Here is a 25,839-nt window from a genome sequence, read left to right on the forward strand (position 1 = left end):
GAACATTCTCGAGTGTTCCCAACAGTGTTGTTTGGAATATAACAGAAGATGGCAATTGCACAAAATGCATTCTGCTCAGAGTATTTGCAGGTGGCTGGTATAGAAGCTCAAGTAAGACTCTGAAGACAGAGGTTTCCCAAAGAAAACATACCTGAGTAGACATGGCAACTTTCAAGGCTATGCACAATGCTTTTGCCCAGGCACCGCTTCACTTGGTCTGGAAAAATCACCTTTGTCTTCACCAAAGGACAGACCTTGTTGTGAGCAACCTGGATCTAATCCAAGATCTCAGGTTCCAGCTGTCAACATTCTCCTACTTTGCCAGCCTTCATTCTTTCCCTCCCCACTCCAAGAATTCTTCATTCTCCTTGGGATCCACAGATTCCTGGCCTCCTTGTTTCTATTCTACTCTCTTGGCTAAACTGCTACCCTGGTGAAATCTGTTCTCCATCTCTTCTACTAGCAACCAAGCAAATGGTTATAGTTGAAATAAACCTTGCACCTCGCCTTAAGTGGTGCCTTACCACTGCCCGGCTATCCTCCCAATCCACTCACTGTCCTCATCAAGACAGATGCAGTTTTCACACACTCTTGACCTCTCATTAACCCCTCATCCCTCTCCCAACTTTACTATTAGGTAAAAGGGGATTCTTTTCCTAATCAAATATTTCAAACAAACAAACAAAAAAAGGTACAAGAAATAATAGAGCCAACAAACATGTACCCATTAGCTCACTTTGAAAGTGACAGTCGCTCAGTCATGTCCAACTCTTTGCAACCCCTTGGACTATAAAGTCCATGGGATTCTCCAGACCAGAATACTGGAGTGGGTAGCCTTTCCCTTCTCCAGGGGAATCTTCCCAACCCAGGGATCGAACCCAGGTCTCCCACATTGCAGGTGGATCCTTTACCAGCTGAGCTACCAGGGAAGCCTGAGAATACTGGAGTGGACAGCCTACCCCTTCTCCAGCGATCTTCCTGACTCAGGAATCAAACCAGGGTTTCCTGCGTTGCAGGCAGATTCTTTACCCACTGAGCTCTGAGGGAAGTCCTAGCTCACTTTGGCAAATCTTTTTTGAAAACTTTTTCTTTTGTTTGGCAGTATAACCGATTAACAAACAATGCTGCAATAGTTTCAGGTGGACAGAGAAGGAACTCAGCCATACAGATACATGTATCCATGCTCCTCCAAACTGCCCTCCCATCCAGACTGCACTTTGGCAAATCTTAACATTTTGCTGTCTTTGCCTACTTTATTTTAAGAAATTAAACAGAAGACACAGTTGAAGCCCCTTTTTTAACCCCTCCATGATCCCCTCTCTTCCTATCCAAATGTTTTCACTATTCAGAATTTGCTACCAACCCACAATCACACAGAGACATGATGACACTCTCCATCCCGAAGTGCAGCTCATGTTTTTCTAAATGTCCACCAGGGTCTGCTAAGCACCAATATTGGTCTGCTGTTGCTTCTGGATGAAGCCAATTGTCCCTAATGCCCAGTGGAGGGATACCCATTTATAAGAGAGGCTGCTTTTGTAGTGAGTCAATGCAGGGGTCTCCTGTTCTCTGTCAGAGAGGTCCCTCTATTAGATGTATAGCTATTGTGGGGTAAGATGGAGTATAAATGAAGAACACCCTGAATACCTTGAATGCTCTGGAGTCCTAGAGACCATTATGAATTCAAGAAACCAAGGCGAGTTGTTAGAAAAATAGTTCAATAACAGTGTAAGTGTTATGGTCAGTGCCTTTGAATATTTTCTACTTCTGTCTTATGAAATGACCTAAAAGCAATAACACTTCTTTAAGAATGAATACATATAGTGCTTATTGTAGAATAAAGGTATCAGATAATTCAGAGGTCAATTTTAACATCACTAAGGATGGGAGAGCAAGAGAATATCTGTTAAAAAATCTCTGCATCTCACCCTTCCCTGACCCTCACCAGTGCTTACTAAAGTCTGAAACAAAGCACATACCCAATGCATGTCTACTGAATTGAACTGACTTGAATTAGGTAAAAAGATGGAATAATGGAAGCAATATTATTGTTACAATCTGAAGTTCTTACAGAACCACTTAACCACTCATATTTGCCTTAGTGGTCAAGAACTCCTCTGAAATATATAAGGCGGCTTCTCTTCATTTATAGCTGCTGCTGTTTAGTATTCCATATTGTTTCAGAAAAGTTGCTTCTTGCATAGAGTCTACTGGTGACAATAAACCTGATGCCTCCTCGAGTGGGCAATGGGCATAAAAGGACAACTTTATCCCTCCTTGATTTAGGTGCTGCATATAAGGATGAAACCAGCCAAAGGGAGAAGGAAGATGACAAAGTCATTCCTGGTAAAAGTCATACCTACGTCTGGCATATCCTGAAAGAAAATGGTCCAACAGCCTCTGACCCACCATGTCTCACCTACTCATATCTTTCTCATGTGGACCTGGTGAAAGACGTGAACTCAGGTCTCATCGGAGCCCTGCTAATTTGTAGGGAAGGTAAGTATAAGAAAAAGTAGGAAGTACAAACATCTGTGTCGATTCATAAAAAATGGTGCTGCACTCTTTAATCTGAAAGAGGTTTCTTTTGCTTCGAATCATGGCCATGGAAAGGAGAATAGTCTCTGAGATAAATAGAACCACATGGTAGGATCTATGCATCCCATGTAGCCACAAAGCACTCTAATGGCCAACAAAAGCCAAATTCTGGAATTAGGTATCTCTTCTCTTCCCTGGTGGCTTAGACAGTCAAGAGTCAGGCTGCAATGCTGGAGACCCGGATTCGATCCCTGAGTCGGGAAGATCCCCCAGAGAAGGAAATGGCAACCCACTCCAGTATTCTTGCCTGGAGAATTCCATGGACAGAGGAGCCTGGCAGGCTACAGTCCGTGGGGTCGCAAAGAGTTAGACACAATTGAGTGACTTCAATTTCACTTTCTCTTCTTCTGCTTTATGCTTCACATACCCTATGGGCTGTCTCAGTAGTCCTTTATACAAATTTTGCATTAGGTTCCTTGAAACCTCCATGAAGGTAAAATAGTACATCTAAGTGTGTAACTAATGCTCAAAATTCTCCAGGCCAAGCTTCAGTAATACATGAACCATGAACTTCAAGATGTTCAAGCTGGTTTTAGAAAAGGCAGAGGAACCAGAGATCAAATTGCCAACATCTGCTGGATCATCGAGAAAGCAAGAGAGTTCCAGAAAAACATCTATTTCTGCCAAAGCCTTTGACTGTGTGGATTACAATAAACTGTGGAAAATTCTGAAAGAGATGGCAACACCAGACCACCTGACCTGCCTCTTGAGAAACCTATATGCAGGTCAGGAAGCAACAGTTAGAACTGGACATGGAACAACAGACTGGTTCCAAATAGGAAAAGGAGTACATCAAGGCTGTATATTGTCACCCTGCTTATTTAACTTCTATGCAGAGTAAATCATGAGAAACGCTGGGCTGGAAGAAGCACAAGCTGGAATCAAGATTGCCGGGAGAAATATCAATAACCTCAGAAATGCAAATGACACCACCCTTATGGCAGAAAGTGAAGAGGAACTAAAAAGCCTCTTGATGAAAGTGAATGAGGAGAGTGAAAAAGTTGGTTTAAAGCTCAACATTCAGGAAAAGAAGATCACGGTATCTGGTCCCATCACTTCATGGGAAATAGATGGGGAAACAGTGGAAACAGTGTCAGACTTTATTTTGGGGGGCTCCAAAATCACTGAAGATGATGACTGCAGCCATGAAATTAAGACACTCCTTGGAAGGAAAGTTATGACCAACCTAGAGAGCATATTGAAAAGCAGAGACATTACTTTGCCAACAAAGTTCAGTCTAGTCAAGGCTATGGTTTTTTTCAGTAGTCATGTATGGATGTGAGAGTTGGACTGTGAAAAAAGCTGAGCACCAAAGCATTGATGCTTTAGAAGTTTGGTGTTGGAGAAGACTCTTGAGAGTCCCTTGGTTTGCAAGGAGACCCAACCAGTCCATTCTAAAGGAGATCAGCCCTGGGTGTTCTTTGGAAGGACTGATGCTGAAGCTGAAACTCCAGTACTTTGGCCACCTCATGCGAAGAGTTGACTCATTGGAAAAGACTCTGATGCTGGGAGGGATTGGGGGCAGGAGGAGAAGGGGGTGACAGAGGATGAGATGGCTGGATGGCATCACTGACTCGATGGACATGAGTTTGAGTGAACTCTGGGAGTTGGTGATGGACAGGGAGGCCTGGCATGCTGCAATTCATGAGGTCGCAAAGAGTTGGACACGACTGAGTGGCTGAACTGAACTGAATAGTGTATAGACCATTTGGGGAGTTTAGTTTGTCATCTATAACCCCAAAACATAGAAATCTCTGAAAAGCAAGAGTTTATACATGTTTATAAGTTCTTATGTTAAAAATCATAGTCATTTAAATTAAACCTTTTATTTATATTTTTATAGTCATTTGGAGTTTATTCATTTTTTTCCTCCTAGGAGCATGGCCCCTGCTTTTATTTTTATTTTTTAAATATAAATTTATTTATTTTAATTGTAGGCTAATTACTTTACAATATTGTATTGGTTTTGCCATACATCAATATGAATCTGCCATGGGTATACACGTGTTCCCCATCCTGAACCCCTCCTCCCACCTCCCTCCCCATAGCATCCCTCTGGGTCATCCCAGTGCACCAGCCCCAAGCATCCTGTATCAATTCTGGTCTCCTCGGTGTGTATGCCCAGCAGTAGGATTGCTGGGTCATAAAGCAGTTCTATTTCCAGTTTCTTAAGGAATCTCCACACTGTTCTCCATAGTGGCTGCACTAGTTTGCATTCCCACCAACAGTGTAAGAGAGTTCCCTTTTCTCCACACCCTCTCCAGCATTTATTGCTTGTAGACTTTTGGATCACAGCCATTCTGACTGGCATGAAATGGTACCTCATTGTGGTTTTTATTTGCATTTCTCTGATAATGAGTGATGTTGAGCATCTTTTCGTGTGTTTGTTAGCCATTTGTATGTCTTCTTTGGAGAAATGTCTGTTTAGTTCTTTGGCTCATTTTTTGATTGGGCCATTTATTTTTCTGGAATTGAGCTGCAGGAGTTGCTTGTATATTTTTGAGATTAGTTCTTTGTCAGTTGCTTCATTTGCTATTATTTTCTCCCATTCTGAAGGCTGTCTTTTCACCTTGCTTATAGTTTCCTTTGTTGTGCAGAAGCTTTTAATTTTAATTAGGTCCCATTTGTTTATTTTTGCTTTTATTTCCAATATCCTGGGAGGTGGGTCATAGAGGATCCTGCTGTGATTTATGTGGGAGGGTGTTTTGCCTATGTTCTCATCTAGGAGTTTTCTATTTTCTGGTCTTAGGTTTAGATCTTTAATCCATTTTGAGTTTGTTTTTGTATATGGTGTTAGAAAGTGTTCTAGTTTTATTATTTTACAAGTGGTTGACCAGTTTTCCCAACACCACTTGTTAAAGAGATTGTCTTTTCTCCGTTGTATATTCTTGCCTCCTCTGTCAAAGATAAGGTGCCATAGGTGCATGGATTTATTCCTGGGCTTTCTATTTTGTTCCATTAACCTATAGTTCTGTCTTTTTGCCAGTACCATACTGTCTTGATGACTGTGGCTTTGTAGTAGAAATGTAATACACCACATTAACAAATTGAAAAATAAAAGCCATATGATTATCTCAACAGATGCAGAGAAAGCCTTTGACAAAATTCAACATCCATTTATGATAAAAACCCTCCAGAAAGCAGGAATAGAAGGAATATACCTTAACAAAATAAAAACTATATATGACAAACCCACAGCAAACATTATCCTCAATGGTGAAAAATTGAAAGCATGTCCCCTAAAGTCAGGAACAAGAGAAGGGTGCCCACTTTCACCACTACTATACAACATAGTTTTGGAAGTTTTGGCCACAACAATCAGAGCAGAAAAAGAAATAAAAAGAATCCAAATTGGAAAAGAAGAAGTAAAACTCTCACTGTTTGCAGATTACATGATCCTCTACATAGAAAACACTAAAGGCTCCACCAGAAAATTACTAGAGCTAATCAAAGATTATAGTAAAGTTGCCAGATATAAAATCAACGCACAAAAATCCCTTGCATTCCTATACACTATCAATGAGAAAATAGAAAGAGAAATTAAGGAAACAATTCCATTCACCTTTGCAATGAAAAGAATAAAATACTTAGGAATATATCTACCTAAAGAAACTAAAGACCTATATATAGAAAACTATAAAACACTGGTGAAAGAAATCAAAGAGGACACTAATAGATGGAGAAATATACCTGTTCATGGATCAGAAGAATCAATATAGTGAAAATGAGTATACTACCCAAACCAATCTACAGATTCAATGCAATCCCTATCAAGCTACCAACGGTATTTTTCACAGAGCTAGAACAAATAATTTCAGAATTTGTATGGAAATACAAAAAAAACCTCTAATAGCCAAAGCAATCTTGAGAAAGAAGAATGGAACTGGAGGAATCAATTAAACCCTTTATAAAAAAATTTTTATTGGGAATTCTCTAGCCATCTAGTGGACTCTGTGCTCTTACTGCCAAGGGCCTGGGCTCAATCCCTGGATGGAGAAGTAAGATCCTACAAGCTGCACAGTATGGACAAAAAAAAATAGTTAAAAAAACTTTATTGAAATGTTTGTGAAAAAAACATTTTAAAATTTATTGAAATATAATTTTAAAAATTATTGAATTATAATTAAACAACAACACTATTATAGTTACAAGTGCACAGAGTGAGTGAAGTCACTCAGTCGTGTCTCATTCTTTGCGACCCCGTGGACTGTAGCCTACCAGGCTCCTCTGTCCATGGGATTTTACAGGCAAGAGTATTAGAGTGGGTTGCCATTTCCCTCTCCATTGTACAACCTAGTGCCAAATAAATGAACAAATGAAAAGATACTTAACATCTCTAATCATTAAGGAAATGCAAATCAAAACTTTGAGATATTACCTCACACCTATCAGAATGGCTATTATCAAAAAGGCCATAAATAACAAGTGTTGGTGAGGATGTGGAGAAATAGAGAATCTCCTGCTTGTTCTGTGTGTGCTAAGTCACTTCAGTCATGTCCAACTCTTCGTGATCCCATGGACTGTAGCCCCCCAGGCTCTTCTGTCCATGGAATTCTCCAGGCAAGAATACTAGAGTGGGTTGCCATTTCCTTCTCCAGGGGATCATCCTGACCCAGGGATCAAACCCAGGTCTCATGCATTGGCAGGCAGATTCTTTACTATCTGAGCCACCAGGGAAGCCCTTGGGGAAGATTACTCAGCAATCAAAAAGAATGAAATCTTGCCATTTGTGACTACATGGATGGACCAAAGGGCATTAACTTAGGTAAGATAAATCAGACAGAGAAAGATAGGTACTGTATCATTTCATTTATATATGGAATCTAAAAAAACAAAACAAATACAATAACACAGAAACAAAGCTGTAGAAAAAGAGAACAAACAGGTGGTTGCCAGAGGGGAGCGAGGTCAAGGGATGAGTTAAATAGTTGAGGGAGACTGAAAGGTACAGACCTCCAGTTACAAAATAAATGAGTCACAGGGATGAAATGTACAGCATGGGGAATAGAGTCAATAACAGTGTAATAATCTGTATTGTGATAGATGGCAATTAGACTTGCTGTGATCATTTTGGAATGTAAAGAAATACAGAATCATTATGTTGTGCACTTGGATTGTATATGTAATGACATGTGTCCATTATAGTAGTATCATATATCATATAGTATCATATAGCATGATATATATGTCATAGTATATCCTTCCCTCTTCTACCCTCTGGCAAGCACTGTCCTTTAAACTGTCTCCATAGTTTTGGCTTTTCCAGAATGTCAAATAGTATGTAGCCTTTTCATATTGGCTTCTTTCACTTAGTACTGTGTATTTAAGCTTCCTCCATGTTTTTGATGGCTTGATAGCCTATTTTTTTTTTTAGGACTGAATAATAGTTTGTTGTCTAGATGGACCAAAGTTTATTTATCCATTCACCTACTGAAAGACATCAATTTCACTGCTTGATAATTCTAAAAATATTATAAAAAGATTTAAAGTCTTTTCAGAGGGTGGAATGATTTGGGAGAATGGCATTGAAACATGAATACTATCATGTAAGAAACGAATCGCCAGTCTATGTTCGATGCAGGATACAGGATGCTTGGGGCTGGTGCACGGGGATAATCCAGAGAGATGATATGGGGTGGGAGGTGGGAGGGGGGTTCATGTTTGGGAACTCATGTACACTTGTGGCGGATTCATGTCAATGTATGGCAAAACCAATACAGTATTGTAAAGTAAAATAAAGTAAAAATAAAAAAATTTTTTCAGTCTTTTCAGACAGCTTTATCTATATTTTAAATTTGTATGGGTGAGTTACTTTCTTCATCCAGTTTAACTTTTACTTTCTAAGCATCAAGAGTAAAAGAGAGAAAAGAACATTATAAACAAAACTCTTCCTACTCAAAATAAACCTGCACTTCCCAATCAAATGAAAAAAGAAAGACAACTAAGACTAAGAAAGACAACTAACAAATTCAACAGTTAAACCATGAAGCAAAGTCATTTGTAACATTGATAACTTTAAATATTGATATACATGGTGTTCACTTTAAGTTTGAGGATAGGTGTTTAACATGGATAATTGTTACTTTGCTCACAACTTTTAATTTACAATTGCAGAAGTTAAAAAAAGAGTTAAAAGCATAATAGAAATCTTCTATCAATTCAGTTCAGTCACTCAGTCATGTCGACTCTTTGCGACCCCATGGACTGCAGCATGCCAGGCCTCTCTGTCCATCACCAACTCCCGATGCTTGCTCAAACTCATGTCCATTGAGTCGGTGATGCCATAAACCATCTCATCCTCTGTTGCCCCCTCCTCCTGCTTTCAGTCTTTCCCAGCATCAGGGTCTTTTTCAATGAGTCAGTGTTTTGCATCAGGTGGCCAAAGTATTGGAGTTTCAGCATCAGTCCTTCCAATGGATATTCTTTGTTCAGGATTGTCTGGTTTCATATCCTTGCAGTCCAAGGGACTCTCAAGAGTTTTCTCCAACACCACAGTTCAAAAGCATCAATTCTTTGGCACTCAGTTTTCTTTCTAGTCCAACTCTCACATCCCTACACGAGTACTGGAAAAACCATAGCTTTGACTAGATGGACCTTTGTTGGCATTTTTTCATATTTTAATAGAAAATATATTTTAATTTATTATTTACATTATGTACATTTCCATGAGCAATGTGTATGAATTTTGCAGTTTTTCTTTTTATTTTGTATGTTTGTTGTGAATATATACATGTACATGAAATATGATTGTATGGACTTGTCATTTGATTATTTTTAATTTCTTTTTTTAGTAATTAATTTTTGTCATCTTTTATAAAAGTAATGGTGTGCAACAAATTTGAAACTTTTTATCAAGTCCTTTACTGCAGATAATTTTAGGAGCACTGGTATAGATGTGACACCAAGGAAATTATGCTATGGTTAAGTTAAGGGAATGACAAAAGATGAGATGGCATCACTGACTCAATGAACATGAGTTTGAGTAAACTCCAGGAGTTGGTGATGGACAGGGAGGCCTGGCGGGCTGCAGTCCATGGGGTTGCAAAGAGTCCGACACAACTGAGTGACTGAACTGAACTGAACTGAAGTTAATAAGAGATCAAGAGACAAAGCAGTTGATGAAGTCATGTGTCCTCCTAGTGTCATTTTCCTGTAATAGGATTTTCTATAGAAGATAAGTGCTTTCATTTCTTTTTCAGGGACTCTGATCAAAGAAAGGACACAGACCTTGCACAAATTCGTACTACTGTTTGCTGTATTTGATGAAGGTTAGTGACCTGCAATCTGAATTTTGGTCTGCTGAAAGAAATGAAATAGACTAATGTAACGTGGTACTTGAGCATGAGGGCTGTGAATGGAATGATGTAGATAGGGATGAAAATGAAAGCCAAGAACAAAATGCCCGTGGACTTCCATGGGCAGCTATGAAGTAAGAAGAGAGAGGAGCTGGGTAACAGATGGCCTTGTCTCTCATTAAATCTGTCAACAAAGACTTTTCACTTTCCTTTTTTGCTCGCTTAGAAGCAAAGGAAAGCTTAATGATTTGATCAAGGCGAGAGAGGTACAAGCTTGGGTTCTAGAGCACATGCTCTTCCCACAGTCCCAGGGCAAGGCTACTTTATGCGGAAGCCGGTGTGGAAGCAGGTGGGTGGAAGTGGGTGGAGTTCTCCACACAGGAGCACTTGCTGATCCAGTGGGTGAGCCACATCTCTGCTCTGGGCGCCCAGTGCCTTCTTGCTGTGAGTGACCTGCGCACCTTCTCCTCCCAGCTGAGTTGAGATGCAGCAGTTTTGCATGAGGAACTCTGGTCTGAAGGACAGGAAAGGGGCAAGGCCTCTATCCCCCACAATATCTCTTGTATGTAATTTTTTTGTTTGTTTTCTTGTTAGCTTTAGTTAAACTTCATGTGTGCTAAGTCGCTTCAGTCATGTCTGACTCTTGGCAACCCCATGGATTGTAGCCCACCAGGCTCCTCTGTCCGTGGGATTCTCCAGGCAAGAATACTGGAGTAGGTTGCCTTTTCCTCCTCCAGGGGATCTTCCCAACCCAGGGATCAAATCCATCTCCTGCTTTGGCAGGCAGGTTCTTTCCTGCAGAGCCACCAGGGAAGCCCTTGGTGAAACTTGGGGTGCATTTATTTACTTTCACACATATCACCAATCATGGACATGAGTGGCTGAGGCATCTGTCTCTACTCAGGAAAATAGCACAATTGAGTGGCTATCACATCTTATGGAGAATTTCAGTCTTTGGTCACAGTATTTAAGAGCTCCTGGTTTTGGTCTAACAAGCCCTTTTGGAAGTGACCTATTGCTTTATTTTCTCAATGCCTCCTCTTTAAAAGAAATTTTTTACTGCAAGTCATATATATTTCAGGTGTATTAAATGATTCTAGATAAACATAGAGAAATTATTACTACAGTCAAATTAACCTGTCTGCCCTCATAGTTATCATTTTTGTGTGAAATCTATTCCCTGAGCTTATTTCTGGTGTTCAATGTAGTTTGCTCATCGTGCTGTATATTAGATCCCCAGAACTTGTTTGTCTTAAAAGTGAAAGGTTGTCCCATTGGACCAACATCTCCCCATTTCCTGAGACCCTTGCAGTCACCCTTCTCTTCTGCGTTTCTGTGAGTATGCTTTTTCTTATCTTCATCTCTTACTATTTAAGTAACTTTAGCAAGTTACTTAACCCCTCTGTGTCTCAGTTTCCTCCATTTTAAAGTTGAAATAATATCTACTTTTTCATAGGATGGTTGTGAGGATTGACTGATTTCAATTCAGTAATGTAGGACCTTGCTTCCCTGATAGCTCATCAGTTGATAAAGAATCTGCCTGCAATGTGGGCAACCCAGGTTTGATTCCTGGGTTGGGAAGATCCCCTGGAGAAGGGAAAGGCTACCCACTCCAGTATTCTGGCCTGGAGAATTCCATGGACGAGTCCATGGGGTCACAAAGAGTTGGACACGACTGAGTGACACTTTTCTGAGGACACACTCTCACTTCACTTTCACTTTTCAGGACATAAGGTGGTGTTAGTACTTCTGCTTTCTTCTCCTCCTGATAGAATCGTTCTATCATCACCTTCTCTCTCCTCCGGATTTTCCTACACTGCCATCTTCCGAACTGAGACCCCTATCACCTCTCCCCCAACTAGTCTCCTTGTCTTTTTGTGCCCCCAACACTTCGTAGCAGCCAAAGGGAGCTTACTGAAATGTTAATCTGATCATGTCATGCCAGTCTTTAAAATCCTTCAGTTTCACAAGGCAAAATGGAAACTTCTTTACACAATAATACGTGACCTCGTCCCCGACAACCTGTCTAGCTTTGTTTTGCTCCTCTTGCTGTCTCACCATTCACATTGCAACCACACTGAAGACATTTTGTGTTACACCCACACATGCTATGCTTTTTCTAGCATCCAGGCCTTTACTCATGCCATTTCCTTGGCCTGGAAAACGTGTCTCCAGCTTCATGTCAAGTAAGTTTCCACTCCTTCTAGTCTCCGTTAGATGCTTCTTTATGTATTTCCACAGCACTTGAGCTTCCTCCTTATCACACTAAACCATACTGATCTTCTTTACCCTCCTGTTCCTTTCTCTTCAAGCAGAGTGAAGTGCCTTCTCCTCTCTGGTCCCATAATACTCTGTTCTTATCTCTTTTACTTCACTCTTCATTCTTTGTAATAATGGTCCACATCTCTATTTGAGCTACATTGTAAGCACCTTGAAGGCAGAGGCTGTGTCTACTTCTTTGTCATCAGTGCTAGTGCTCAGTGTGCTGTGCTAAGCTCAGTCGCTCAGTCATGTCTGATTCTGTGTGACCCCATGGACTGTTGCCCACTAGTCTCAGTCCATGGGATTCTCCAGGCAAGAGTACTGGAGTGGGTTGCATTTCCTCCTCCAGGGGATCTTCCCAACTCAGGGATTGAACCCACGTCTCTTGCATCTCCTGCATTGTCAAGGGGATTCTTTACCACTGAGCCACCTGGGAAGCCCTAATGCTCAGTAGTGCTCAGTAAACATGTTTGACTGAATGAACATATGAGTGGATGACTGGATAAATGAACTTATGAGAGTTCACCAAAGGTTCGGTGCTTCAGAAAGTTTCAGTCTTTTGTACAGAAGGGCAACCTCAGTTCAGTTTAGTCACTCAATCTGTGCAACTCTGTGATCCCATGGACTGCAGCATGCCAGGGCTCCCTGTCTATCACCAACCTCCTGAATTTACTCAAATTCATGTCCATTGAGTCGGTGATGCCATCCAATCATCTCATCCTCTGTTGTCCCCTTCTCCTCCTCCCTTCAATCTTTCCCAGTATCAGGGTCTTTTCTAATGAATCAGTTCTTGAGGGTAACCTCAAGGGAGTGCTAATAATAATATTTCTGCTTCTTTCACTTTTATCAATTTCAGTGACAAGGTTGGGAAGGTTTCTTGTCCATGGGCTTTCATTATTACAGACTGGATGAAGCAAGTAGGACAGGGACAGGTACTGGCAGCCTTTTCTTAGGAGGATTTTTATGTTTTCCCTCTAACATAAGTCAACCAGTGAATAGAGGTCATCATGATACAAACTAACCAGTATTCTTCCTTCTCCTAGTGATCATTTGTCATTATTCCCTTCTACCTACTGTCATGGATAAATATAAAGAGACAGCATCAGTCTGAGCAATAAGGGTCTGCCTTTTGGTAATTGTCTTCTCCCTTTTGCCTACCGACTTTGAGGGCAAGTCATCTCTGCTGACAAAAAAGATGTGTGCCTTATTTGCCTGATGGGAGAGAGAGAAAGGGAAAGGGAGGGTCAGGGAAAGGGAGGGTCAGTCATGAGACAGACACTTAGCTGGCCCTCTGTTTGTGTCCTCTCTCAACAGGGAAAAGTTGGCACTCGGGAAAAAATGAGTCCTTGACACATGTTATGGATTCTGCCTCTGTACTGCACACCATCAATGGCTATATAAACAGGTCTCTGCCAGGTATGTACAACCTGCTCAAGAATCCTCAGGATCTTCTGCATTCACCACCAGAGCTCTCTTCTCCAGTTGTCCTCAGATATCTGAATTCTGGCCTCTGGGGGATCTTATGGTACGGTGACCAGTCCTTCTTGCAGTCATCAAAAAATTAAGGACTGCCAGTGTATACAGTGTATACAAACATGAGTTTGGGTAAACTTGGGAGTTGGGGATGGACAGGGAGGCCTGGCGTGCTGTGGTTCATGGATTCGCAAAGAGTCGGCCATGACTGAGTGACTGAACTGAACTGAAGTGTATACAGTGGCTCAGACGATAAAGTGCCTACCCCCAATTCAGGAGACCCAGGTTCGATCCCTGGGTTGGGAAGATCACTTGAAGAAAGCAATGGCCACCCACTCCAGTACTCTTGCCTAGAAAACCCCATGGATGGGGAGGAGCCTGGTGAGCTACAGTCCACGGGGTCACAAAGACTCAGACATGGCTGAGTGACTTCACTTTCTCTCTTTTCTTTTCTTAGTGTATACAGAGCTTACTGATTTCTCTTTTCCTTTCTAAGTGGGCATCCAATGATGAACAGATACTTGAAGGAAAGCCTGAAACACAAAGACAATATGCAAGATAAGCAAAGTAAATTAGATAACACATGAACCTATGGAGATGCTGGGAGAGAGGTGCTTGGAGAGAGCGTGGAAGCTCTGAGCCCTTCCCCAAGCCTTGCCCTGTATGTCACTTCCCTCTGGATGTTCCTGAGTTACATCCTGGTATAATAAACAGATCCTCTAGTAAGTTTACAAAAGTAATAATAGGATTATATGAAAAAGAAACAATAAATAATAAGAAAGTGAAGTCACTCAGTCGTGTCTGACTCTTTGTGACCCCATGGACTGTAGCCTACCAGGCTCCTCCGTCCATGGGATTTTCCAGGCAAGAATACTGGAGTGGGTTGCCATTTCCTTTTCCAACATGCTTATAAAATTAGGAATATAATTCTTAAAATACAAACTTAATTGAAAGAAGGGTTTTGTTGTTGTTCAGTCACTAAGTCATGTCAGACTCCTTGTGACCCCATGAACTGCAGCATACCAGACTTCCCTGTCCTTCAGTGTCTCCTGGAGTTTACTCAAACTCATGTCCATCAAATCAGTGATGGTATCTAACCATCTCATCCTGTGACCCCCTTCTTCTCCTGCCCTCAGTCTTTCCCAGTATTAGGGTCTTTTCCAATGAGTCAGCTCTTCCTATCAGTTGGCCAAAGTATTGGAACTTCAGCATCAGTCCTTCCAAAGAATATTCAAGGTTGATTTCCTTTAGGATGGACTGGTTTGATCTTGCTGTCCAAGGGACTTTCAAGAGTCTTTTCCAGCACTGCAATTTGAAAGCATGAATTCTTCATGGCTCAGCCTTCTTTATGGTCCAACTCTCACATCCATACACGTCTTCTGGAAAAACCATAGCTTTGACTAAATAGACCTTTGTTGGCAAAGTGATGTCTCTGCATCCTAATACACTGTCTAGGTTTTTCATAGCTCTTTTTCCAAAGAGCAAGCATCTGTTAATTTCATGGCTGCAGTCACCATCTGCAGTGATTTTGGAGCCCAAGAAAATAAAATCTTTCCCTGTTTCCATTTTCTTCCCATCTATTTGCCATGAAGTGATGGGACTGGATTCCATGATCTTAGTTTTTGTAAAATACTCTGGACGGTGCTTGATGCTATGCAGTGAACTCGCTCATTCGTGTCCAACTCTTTGTGACCCTGTGGACTTTAGCCCGCCAGGCTCCTCTGTCCATGGGATTCTCCAGGCAAGAATACTGGAGTGGGTTGCCATTTCCTTCTCCAGATGTTATGCAAGTGCTCAGTAAATATTGCAGTTATTAATGATATTCAACAATTCTGTAATTAATATGCAAGACTTCAGGTTTAGAAAAGAAATTAACTTTCAAAACATATAAGTCCCTTCTCTCATATATCACATTAATTGCCTCTCTGTGCATAAGTTTCCTGTCCTTTAAGGAAGGGATGACAATTATAGTTTCTTCATTCATAATATAGGGTTGAAAGTGAAGTCGCTCAATTGTGTCTGACTCTTTGCGGCCCCGTGGGCTGTAGCCTACCACGCTCCTCCATCCATGGGATGTTCCAGGCAAGAGTACTGGAGTGGGTTGCCATTTCCTTCTCCAGAGGATCTTCCCGAACCAGGGATAGAACCTGGGTCTCCCACATTGTAGGCAGATGCTTTACTGTCTGAGCTACCAGGGAAATATTGGGAGTTCAAACTTGTAAAATATCCTGAACAGTGCTTGATGTTATACAAGTGCTCAGTAAATATTACAGTTATTAATGATATTGCCATAATTGGTGTTAGATTGGATGTGAGAAGTGAGAGTAGGGACAAGAATAACTGTCACTTGCAGAATTGAATCCAGGCTTATATTAATACCATTCACTGAAATAAGGAACTCTGGAAGAAGATGAGGTGGTAAAGACAAAAAATCTGTTTTTGTACCTGTGTGTTTCCTGAAGTATCCAGGTGAAGATGTTAAAAGGTGATTGTGCAAGTCAGGAGTTCTGGGAGAACAGGGGAGTTATCAGCATATGAATGATCATTAATCCTGTGGGAATGAATGATATTATTCAGGGAGAAAATTTGTTTAACAAAAGAATAATTAGGCTAGGGATGAGCCCTAAGGTCATCTACCATTTAATGGATGGGTAAAGAGGAGCAGTCACAAAGTGAAACAGAAGAAGGAGCAGTCTAAGCCTTAGGGATGGTTTTGAACTGTGGTGTTGGAGAAGACTCTTGAGACTCCCTTGGACTGCAAGGAGATCCAATCAGTCCATCCTAAAGGAGATCAGTCCTGGGTGTTCGTTGGAAGGACTGATGTTGAAGCTGAAACTCCAATACTTTGGCCACCTAATGCGAAGAGCTGACTCATTTGAAAAGACCCTGATGCTGGGAAAGATTGAAGGCGGGAGGAGAAGGGGACGACAGAAGATGAGTTGGTTGGATGGCATCACCAACTCAATGGACATAAGTTTGGGTAAACTCCAGGAGTTGGTGATGGACAGGGAGGTTTGGCATGCTGTGATTCATAGGGTTGCAAAGAATAGGGCACAACTGAGCGACTGAACTGAACTGAAGCCTTAGGGAAACAAAAGTCTGTTGGCACAGAGGCCAGGGGAAAACAGAATTTCAAGAAGGAATGAATGGTTAACAGATGCAGATGAAGACTGAAATCGATCCATTGGATTCAGAAGCACAACAGTCATTGATGACTTCAGCAAGAGCTGTTAGTTTGAGACTACCCCCGTGTCCTTGGAAAGTTGGGTTTCAAGTCAAGATAATAAAAATTTGTACACAGAGTTTGTTCATCCTTTCCTAGAAAGTGTTTTCCATTTCAGATTCTCTGCTTCTTGGCTCTAGTTATGTTTTTCCTACTTTCCAGGTCTGATTGGATGTCATAAGAAATCAGTCTATTGGCATGTGATTGGAATGGGCACCACCCCGGAAGTGCACTCAATTTTCCTCGAAGGCCACACATTTCTCGTGAGGAACCATCGCCAGGCTTCCTTGGAGATCTCACCAATAACTTTCCTTACCGCTCAGACAGTCCTGATGGACTGTGGCCAGTTTCTACTGTTTTGTCGTATCTCTTCCCACCAACATGGTAATGTCTGTGGATCTGAAAAACGAGTATTAGAAATATCCAGCTCTTCTTTTAAATATTTCACCTTGAATATAAGAGGGGTTGATTATTAGTAAATAGGACAAGGGAGTTTACCTGTGATCAAGGGAAGGGAAATGGTTTAGTGAAGAATGAGGTGGAGAATGTGAGGAGGAGAGTATATCATTGTTTTCCCAACATTAAGTAGGCTTTAGTACTATGGAGAGAGCGATTTGGGGTCATGGCATCTAGGATATAATCCTAAGGGCTCCAGGATGTCAATAATGATGCCCCAATATATAGCAAATACCAAAGGATATTGTGGTGCTCCGTATGAGACACCAGACAACTGGTATAGAAGGAGGCACACTGTAGACACTCGGTCAGAGATGAGAGACATCAGGAGAAATAACATGGGAGTGGAAGTTGGTAAACACATGTGAAGCACCGTGTGAAGCTTTCAAGGATGACTTGACTTTGCAAAGGGTCAAAGATCCTATCTAAGGAAGTTGGGACGATGGTACCTACGGTTGCAAATTATTGTTAATGTGAGTGAGCTTATTTGTAGCTATAGCTTATGAAAACTCATGTTACATGATCAGCTCATCCCCATTTTTCTTCTTGTACATTTACTCTGCTAACTCTTAATCTTGAATCAGTCTAACAACTCTCTTTGTCTCCTCCTCTGTTGTGGTCATTGAGAGCTGTTGGAAAGAAATGTTGGGGAGGCCTGATCTTTCATGATGAACAGCACTTGTTATTCCTGTCAATCTAGTATTAACCCTCCCTTCAGGTTCCTTGGTTGCCCTGAAAAAGAGATTTGATCTTGTACTTTTTTCCACTTATTTTCTGTGAGTGACTTTGTTTCTAGTCCTCTGTAGTGATGAAACATAGGAACCTCTTTTCCTGATATGTTACATAATAATTATGGGATGTTTGACAAGACAAAATGTGTCATACCGGACAAGTAACAGAAGTCAATCCCATAGGCACACAGGAAAAGGTCATTTACTTGTATACAGGCTGCTCATGACCTAGTTTGAAGCCTGATTCTGTTTAAGAAGAGTTTGTTTTATGTTCTGTTTCTTTTTCTTATTCTTTTGACCCTTCTTTATGCTGATTTTAATCCTTGTTTTACAGAAAAATGTTTTGTCTTTTTGGAACTCATACAAAATCCTTCATTTTTAGATCTAGACTGAATTGTGTTTAAGGCCACATGAACCCACACTAGGTGCTTGCTGCTCCTGAAATCTGCCTTGTTCCACATCACCCAGTAAATAGGTCTCCTTTCTTAGAATTTTTCTTCAAAGTTGCCCTGTGGCATTAGATAGGGGAGGGATTATTATTATTTATATTTTATAAAGCATGCAAATGAGATTAAGATTGCTGAATAGACTTGCTCTAAGGCTTTCAATTAGCCACAGTCAGACGTGCTCTTAAAATATATAATGTATTTCCTTAATTCTAAGCTGAACCTTTTCATGTTTTTATTAACTTTGGATATGTCTTAAAATTTATATCTATACTATGATTTTTCTTGACAAGCTACTAAATCTATAGTTTGTATCATAATTCAGTGGACTATGTATAAAAATTATTAGGTAACTGTAAGGGTGAGGAGTTAGTCTGACCTAAGTTTCCAAAAGCTGAAAATATGCAATTCCTCGGGCCTTCTCATTTACAGTTTGAGAGTTGGGAAGTGATAGGCTCAGAGCCAGTTCCGGAAGGGAAAGAAAAACAAATGAGGAAATCTTGAAACAGGAGTCAAAGATTGGAGGAGAGTCAGGCAGAAGGTAAATGGTGAGTACAAAGACCACAGGAAGAAACCTGAAAGTACCAGCTATAGGGAAGGTGATACATATAGGAAGTTAGAACCCTTAGGAGAAGGCATAAGAGAAAACAAAGTCAGAAGAGTTGAGGCCAGAAAACCTCATTGAACCTCACATTGGTTTTGTCTGACTTCAGATGGTATGGAAGCTTATGTCAAAGTAGATAGTTGCCCAGAGGAACCCCGACTATGGATGAAAAATAACCAAGAAGAAGATTATGATGATGGTTTGGATGACTCTGACATGGATGTGGTCAGGTTTGATGGTGACAGTGTGCCTCCCTTTATCCAAATGCGCTCAGTTGCAAAGAAGCATCCTAAAACCTGGGTCCATTACATTGCTGCTGAAGAGGATGACTGGGACTATGCCCCCTCAGTCCTCACCTCCAATGACAGGTAAGGACCTTTTGACTCTTGGTGTTATCTCTTCCCCATAATCCAAAAGTTCTTCTCAGTTTCTCAAAACAGCAAACCCTTAAGCCATGTGTAGGGTTAGGTACAGGCAAGTGTGAAGTCGCTCAGTTGTGTCTGACTCTTTGAGAACCTATGGACTGTAGCCTACCAGGCTCCTCTGTTCGTGGGATTTTTCAGGCAAGAGTACTGTAGTGGGTTGCCATTTCCTTCTCCAGGGGATGAAACCCAGGTCTCCCGCATTGTAGGCAGATGTTTTACCTTCTGAGCCACAGGGAAAGTCCTCTCTCTGGCTCAGCGGACCAAGAGCATTAACATATTTCAGAAATTCCCACCAGGGATACCTAGATTTTTCTCACCCTTCCTTGATGAAATCATATCAGCTGTTTTAAAGTTGGATTTTAGCAACTTGTCCTTTACCTGGCATGCTTCATTCCAATGTCTTATCTTTTTGTGTCTCATACAGAAGTTATAAAAGTCTGTATCTGAACCACGGTCCTCAGCGGATTGGTAGGAAGTACAGAAAAGTACGATTTATAGCTTACACAGATGGAACATTTAAGACTCGTGAAGCTATTCAGCATGAATCAGGGATCCTGGGGCCTTTACTTTATGGAGAAGTTGGAGACACACTTTTGGTAAGTTGAAGAAAAGATATAAGCTTGGGTAAGAAGACAAAGGCTGGAAAGTTGTGAGTTTTTTGCAACTTCCTGTTTCAGCCTCATGTCCAAAGGGCATCATCTTTTAAAATGTATAAATATTACACAAATAAATGTAAATTATAAATTTGTTTTAAAATATTCATACATAGGAAACAAAATTAACGCCACCCATTAAACCTGCTACTCTGTTGAAATACTCATTGCTTAAATTTTCATACATATCCTCCTACAACTTTTTCCACTAGTTATATAGTACAGGAATCAGCAGATTAAGAGCTGTAAGCCAAATTTGTCTCATAGTCTACTTTTGGAGAACCTGTGAACGTAGAAGGATTTTACATTTTTGAGAGCTGTAAGGAAAAGAATGGGGCTTTCCAGGTGGTGCTAGTGGTAAAGAATCTGCCTGCCAATGCAGGAGACATAAGAGATGTGGGTTTGATCCCTGGTGGGAAGATCCCCTGGAGAAGGAAATGGAAACCCACTCTAGTATTCTTGCCTGGAGAATCCCCATGGACAGAGGAGCCTGGTGGGCTCCAGTCCGTGGGGTTACACAGAGTCAGACATGACTAAAGTAACTCAGCAAGGAAAAAAATACCAAGGATATGTAAGAGAGAGTAGATATAGCCCACAAAGCCTAGAGCACTTAATATCTACCCATCCCTTTCCAGAAAATATTTCATGACCCTTGATGGAAGATATTAGTACCACTTATGCTGCAGAGAGCAATGGTTTAAAAAAAGCAGGTATATTTTTTCACAATCAGTTTACAGATAGATGGTCATGTCAATGAGGGGAAAAAAACGCACAACCTAAAATTAAGTCACCATTCTTAGAATTTGGGCTGAGGAGACAGCATCTCAAATAACTTTCAGAGAATTCTTCTGAGGAGGGGAGCCATGATATATAGGAATCTCTGCAACAAAGACTTCCCTGGTGGCTCAGACGGTAAAGCGTCTGTCTACGATGCAGGAGACCTGTGTTCAATTCCTGGGAGGGGAAGATCCCTTGGAGAAGGAAATGGCAACCCACCCCAGTACTCTCGCCTGGAAAATCCCATGGACGGAGGAGCCTGGTGGGCTACAGTCCATGGGGTTGTAAAGAGTCGGACATGACTGAGCAACTTCCCTTTCTTTCTTTCTTTCTTTCTTTCTGTCTTTCTTTCTTTGCAGCAAGAGGCAGGTAGTCAGACTGTCAAAAGATTTATTGCTAATTAAAGAAAACTAGATATGTCAAGTCGAGGAATTTAGGGCTTTTCTGTGCATGTGACGATCCCAGAGTGTGCTCAGTGAAATCATTCCTTTGATCTGCACCGCAGGTATCTGGGGCCAGGATCCTGTGTTTTCACATCCTGAGTTTCCTCAAGCTGCACCATTGGGGGTGGCTTCAGTTTGCTGACCACTAGATGGCAGGCATTCCTTGTTTCTGGCCTAAGTACCCCAAGGGCTCACTGTCGAGGGTGACTGCAACATCCGTTGATTATTGATATGGCAGGCAGCATTCCTTTTTTTTATTTTTCTTTTTTTAAATTATGAAAGTATGATAACGCATTTACAGGAGACATGGGAAATACACATACTTCTTCTATATATTGCAATTATTTTTTAAGTAGGTAAATGAAGATTTTAGTTGGAGTTTCAATACCAAACTCTCAAAAATTAATAGAATGAATATACAGAGAAGGAGAAGCATATAGTAGACCTGAAAGGCACTGTGAACCAATTCAACATAATTGAAGTTTATACAATTTTTCACACAACAGTAGCCTAAAAATTCTATTCAAGTCCCTATAGACTATAAACTAGGAGATCCTGGAAGATATCTAGGGACATAAAGCAAGGTGTAAAAATTTCATGGTCTAAAGGTATTGAAATCATACAGAGTCTGTTCTCTTATCACTGTGAAATTGTGTTAGAAATGGCCATCTTTTGCTTCAGTTCAGTTCAGTTCAGTTGCTCAGTCGTGTCCGACTCTTTGCGACCCCATGAATCGCAGCACACCAAGCCTCCCTGTCCATCACCAACTCCCGGAGTTCACTCAGACTCACGTCCATCGAGTCAGTGATGCCATCCAGCCATCTCATCCTCTGTCATCCCCTTCTCCTCCTGCCCCCAACCCCTCCCAGCATCAGAGTATTTTCCAATGAGTTAACTCTTCACATAGGTGGCCAAAGTACTAGAGTTTCAGCTTCAGCATCATTCCTTCCAAAGAAATCCCAGGGCTGATCTCCTTTAGAATGGACCGGTTGGATCTCCTTGCAGTCCAAGGGACGCTCAAGAGTCTTCAACACCACACTTCAAAAGCATCAATTCTTCGGTGCTCAGCTTTCTACACAGTCCAACTCTCACTTTCGTACATGACCACAGGAAAAACCATAGCCTTGACTAGACAGACCTTTGTTGGCAAAGTAATGTCTCTGCTTTTCAATATGCTATCTAGGTTGGTCATAACTTTTCTTCCAAGGAGTGTCTTTTAATTTCATGGCTACAGTCATAATCTGCAGTGATTTTGGAGCCCCCAGAAATAAAGTCTGACACTGTTTCCACTGTTTCCCCATCTATTTCCCATGAAGTGATGGGACCAGATGCCATGATCTTCATTTTCTGAATGTTGAGCTTTAAACTACCGTTTCACTCTCCTCTTTCACTTTCATCAAGAGGCTTTTTAGTTCCTCTTCACTTTCTGCCATAAGGGTGGTGTCATCTGCATATCTGAGGTTATTGATATTTCTCCCGGCAATCTTGATTCCAGCTTGTGCTTCTTCCAGCCCAGCATTTATCATGATGTTAAATAAGCAGGGTGACAATATACAGCCTTGATGTACTCCTTTTCCTATTTGGAACCAGTCTGTTGTTCCATGTCCAGTTCTAATTGTTGCTTCCTGACCTGCATACAGATTTCTCAAGAGACAGGTCAGGTGGTCTGGTATTCCCATCTCTTTCAGAATTTTCCACAGTTTATTGTGATCCACACAGTCAAAGGCTTTGGCATAGTCAATAAAGCAAAAATAGATGTTTTTCTGGAACTCTCTTGCTTTCTCCATGATCCAGTGGATGTTGGCAATTTGATCTCTGGTTCCTCTGCCTTTTCTAAAGCCAGCTTGAATATCTGGAAGTTCACGATTCATGTATTGCTGAAGCCTGGCTTGGAGAATTTTGAGCATTACTTTACTAGCGTGTGAGATGAGTGCAATTGTGTGGTAGTTTGAGCATTCTTTGGCATTGCCTCTCTTTGTGATTGGATTGAAAACTGACCTTTTCCAGTCCTGTGGCCACTGCTGAGTTTTCCAAATTTGCTTATATATTTGTAAAAGGCTTTATGTATTACAGATATTAGCACATTATTATTTTTCTTTCATGTATTTTTCCCAGTCTGTCACTTATACTTTAACTCCTTTATGATGCCTTTTTCCCTATAAAGATTTTCAGTTTTAATATAGTCAAGATCTTTGTATCAGTCTTTACATTTATATGTTTCTGAATATTTTTCATTTATGTTTTCTTCCTAGGAGCATCTTTATCACCCCTAAGAGATGATAAAAATAGTCTACTATATTTTATTCTTTTTGTGTTTACAGTTTTATTTTTATAATAAGCATTCTAATTGCTCTGGAAGTTACTTTTGGGTATGGAGCATAGTGTCAAACAGGGATTTCCACAAGTGACAGCCATTAGGCCCAATCAACCTTTCTATAATGGAAAAATGCCTTTTTTAAATTATATGCATGCACGCTTAGTGGTGTCTGATTCTTTGCGAGCCCATGCACTGTAGCCCACCAGGCTCTTCAGTCCATGGGATTTCCCAGGCAAGAATACTGGAGTGGGTAGCCATTCCCTTCTCTAGGGGATCTTCCTCACCCAGGGATCAAACCCAGGTCTCCTGCATTGCAGGCAGATTCTTTACCACTGAGCCACCTGGTAAGATCTTTTTATTATTTACTAAAATGCTGAAATCTATTCTCTTTAACTGATCTGTTACTAAATGACTGTTTTAATGACTACAGTCTTGTAATATGTTTTGATATTTGTAGGGCATGTCTTTCTTAATTGCCCTTCTTTAAATTTTTAGTTAGCTATTATTGTACATTTTTGTTTTTGAGTTTTATTTACCTGTTTTTAATTAGTAGAAGTAACTCAAAAGGCAAAGAAGTGTATGCAAAACAAAAGGAAACTTTCTTTCCTCCCAGACTTCTAGTACCCTAGTCTGAGCTGCAATTATTGCTGTCAGTTTTTCATATTCCCTTTCAGGAATAATATAAGTTATACAAAGACATGCATAAACTATATATACTACATTCCATGGGGTTGCAAAGAATCTGAAACAACTGAGCAACTAACACTATACCAATACATGTGCATATATTTCACACAAAAACTAACATGATATAGATTGTTCTGTGCGAGTGTGTTCAGTCCCTTATTTCTGTTTGACTCTTTTTGACTACATGGACTGTAGCCCACTAGGCTCCTCTGTCCGTGGAATTTTCCAGGCAAGAACGCTGGAGTGGATTGCCATTTCCTCCTCCAGGGGATGCTTCCAACCAAGGGATTGAACCCATGTCTCCGGTGGCTCCTGAATTGGCAGGTGGATTCTTTAATACTGAGCCACCTGGGAATTCCCTGAAAATTGTTCTGTACCTTGATTTAAAATTTTTAACAATATATCTTGGGTATCATTTCATATCAAGATATATAGGTCTACCTCAGTTCAGTTCACTTGCTTAGTTGTGTCAGACTGCAACCCCGTGGACTGCAGCATGTCAGGCTTCCCTGTCCATCACCAACTCCCAGAGCTTGCTTAAACTCATGTCCATTGAGTCAGTGATGCCATCCAACCATCTCATTCTGTTGTCCCCTTCTCCTCCTGCCTTCAATCTTTCTCAACATCAGAGTCTTTTCCAATGAGTCAATTATTTGCCTCAGGTGACCAGAGTATTGGAGCTTCAGCTTTAGCATCAGTCCTTCCAGTAGATATTCAGGATTGATTTCCTTTAGGATTGACTGGTTTGATCTCCTTGGAGGAACTCTCAAGAGTCTTCTCCAATACTATAGTTCAAAAGCATCAATTCTTTGGCATTCAGCTTTCTTTATGGTCCAACTCTCACATGCATACATGACTACTGGAAAAACCATAGCTTTGTCTAGACAGACCTTTGTTGGCAAAGTAATGTCTCTGCTTTTTAATATGCTGTCTAGATTTGTCATAGCTTTTCTTCCAAGAAGCAAGCATCTTTTAATTTCATGGCTACAGTCACCATCTGCAGTGATTCTGGAGCCCAAGAAAATAAAATCTGTCACTGTTTCCATTGTTTCCCATCTATTTGTCATGAAGTGATGGGACCAGATGCATGATCTTAGTTTTTTGAATGTTGAGTTTTAAGCCAGCTTTTTTCACTCTCTTCTTTCACTCTCATCAAGAGTCTTTTTAGTTCCTCTTCACTTTCTGCTGTAAGGGTGGTTTCATCTGCATATCTGAGGTTATTGATATTTCTCCTGGCAATCTTGATTCCAGCTTGTGTTTCATCCAACCCAGCATTTCACATTGGTGAACCTTATTCCTTCATTTCTCTGTGTTGTGAACTTACATATGCTAAATCCTATGAGGCTTTTCTGTTAATGTGAAAATTGGAGGATTATTTTTTACATTGTATACAGAAATTATCAAATTTATTCAGAAGTAGCTAGAATAGTAAAATGAACTTCCTTGAAT

The 25,839-nt window shown here is 40.7% G+C and overlaps 1 protein-coding gene and 1 non-coding gene across 2 annotated transcripts in view; one reads left to right on the forward strand and one right to left on the reverse strand.

The window, feature by feature from the left end:
* Positions 1–25,839, forward strand: part of F8 (coagulation factor VIII) — a 144,611-nt gene that overhangs the window by 17,390 nt on the left and 101,382 nt on the right. Inside the window, exons 4-9 of the mRNA XM_068962056.1 lie at positions 2,287–2,499; positions 9,798–9,866; positions 13,470–13,571; positions 17,014–17,235; positions 19,198–19,456; positions 19,938–20,109. Of these exons, the coding sequence (XP_068818157.1) occupies positions 2,287–2,499; positions 9,798–9,866; positions 13,470–13,571; positions 17,014–17,235; positions 19,198–19,456; positions 19,938–20,109 (1,037 nt within the window). The remainder of the gene's footprint in view (positions 1–2,286; positions 2,500–9,797; positions 9,867–13,469; positions 13,572–17,013; positions 17,236–19,197; positions 19,457–19,937; positions 20,110–25,839) is intronic.
* Positions 10,782–10,907, reverse strand: LOC138072081 (small nucleolar RNA SNORA25). The gene has a single exon (XR_011144232.1). It is a non-coding gene; the product is annotated as a small nucleolar RNA SNORA25 (small nucleolar RNA).

This window comes from Capricornis sumatraensis, chromosome X (genome assembly GCF_032405125.1).
Source record: "Capricornis sumatraensis isolate serow.1 chromosome X, serow.2, whole genome shotgun sequence".
Lineage (NCBI taxonomy): Eukaryota > Metazoa > Chordata > Mammalia > Artiodactyla > Bovidae > Capricornis > Capricornis sumatraensis.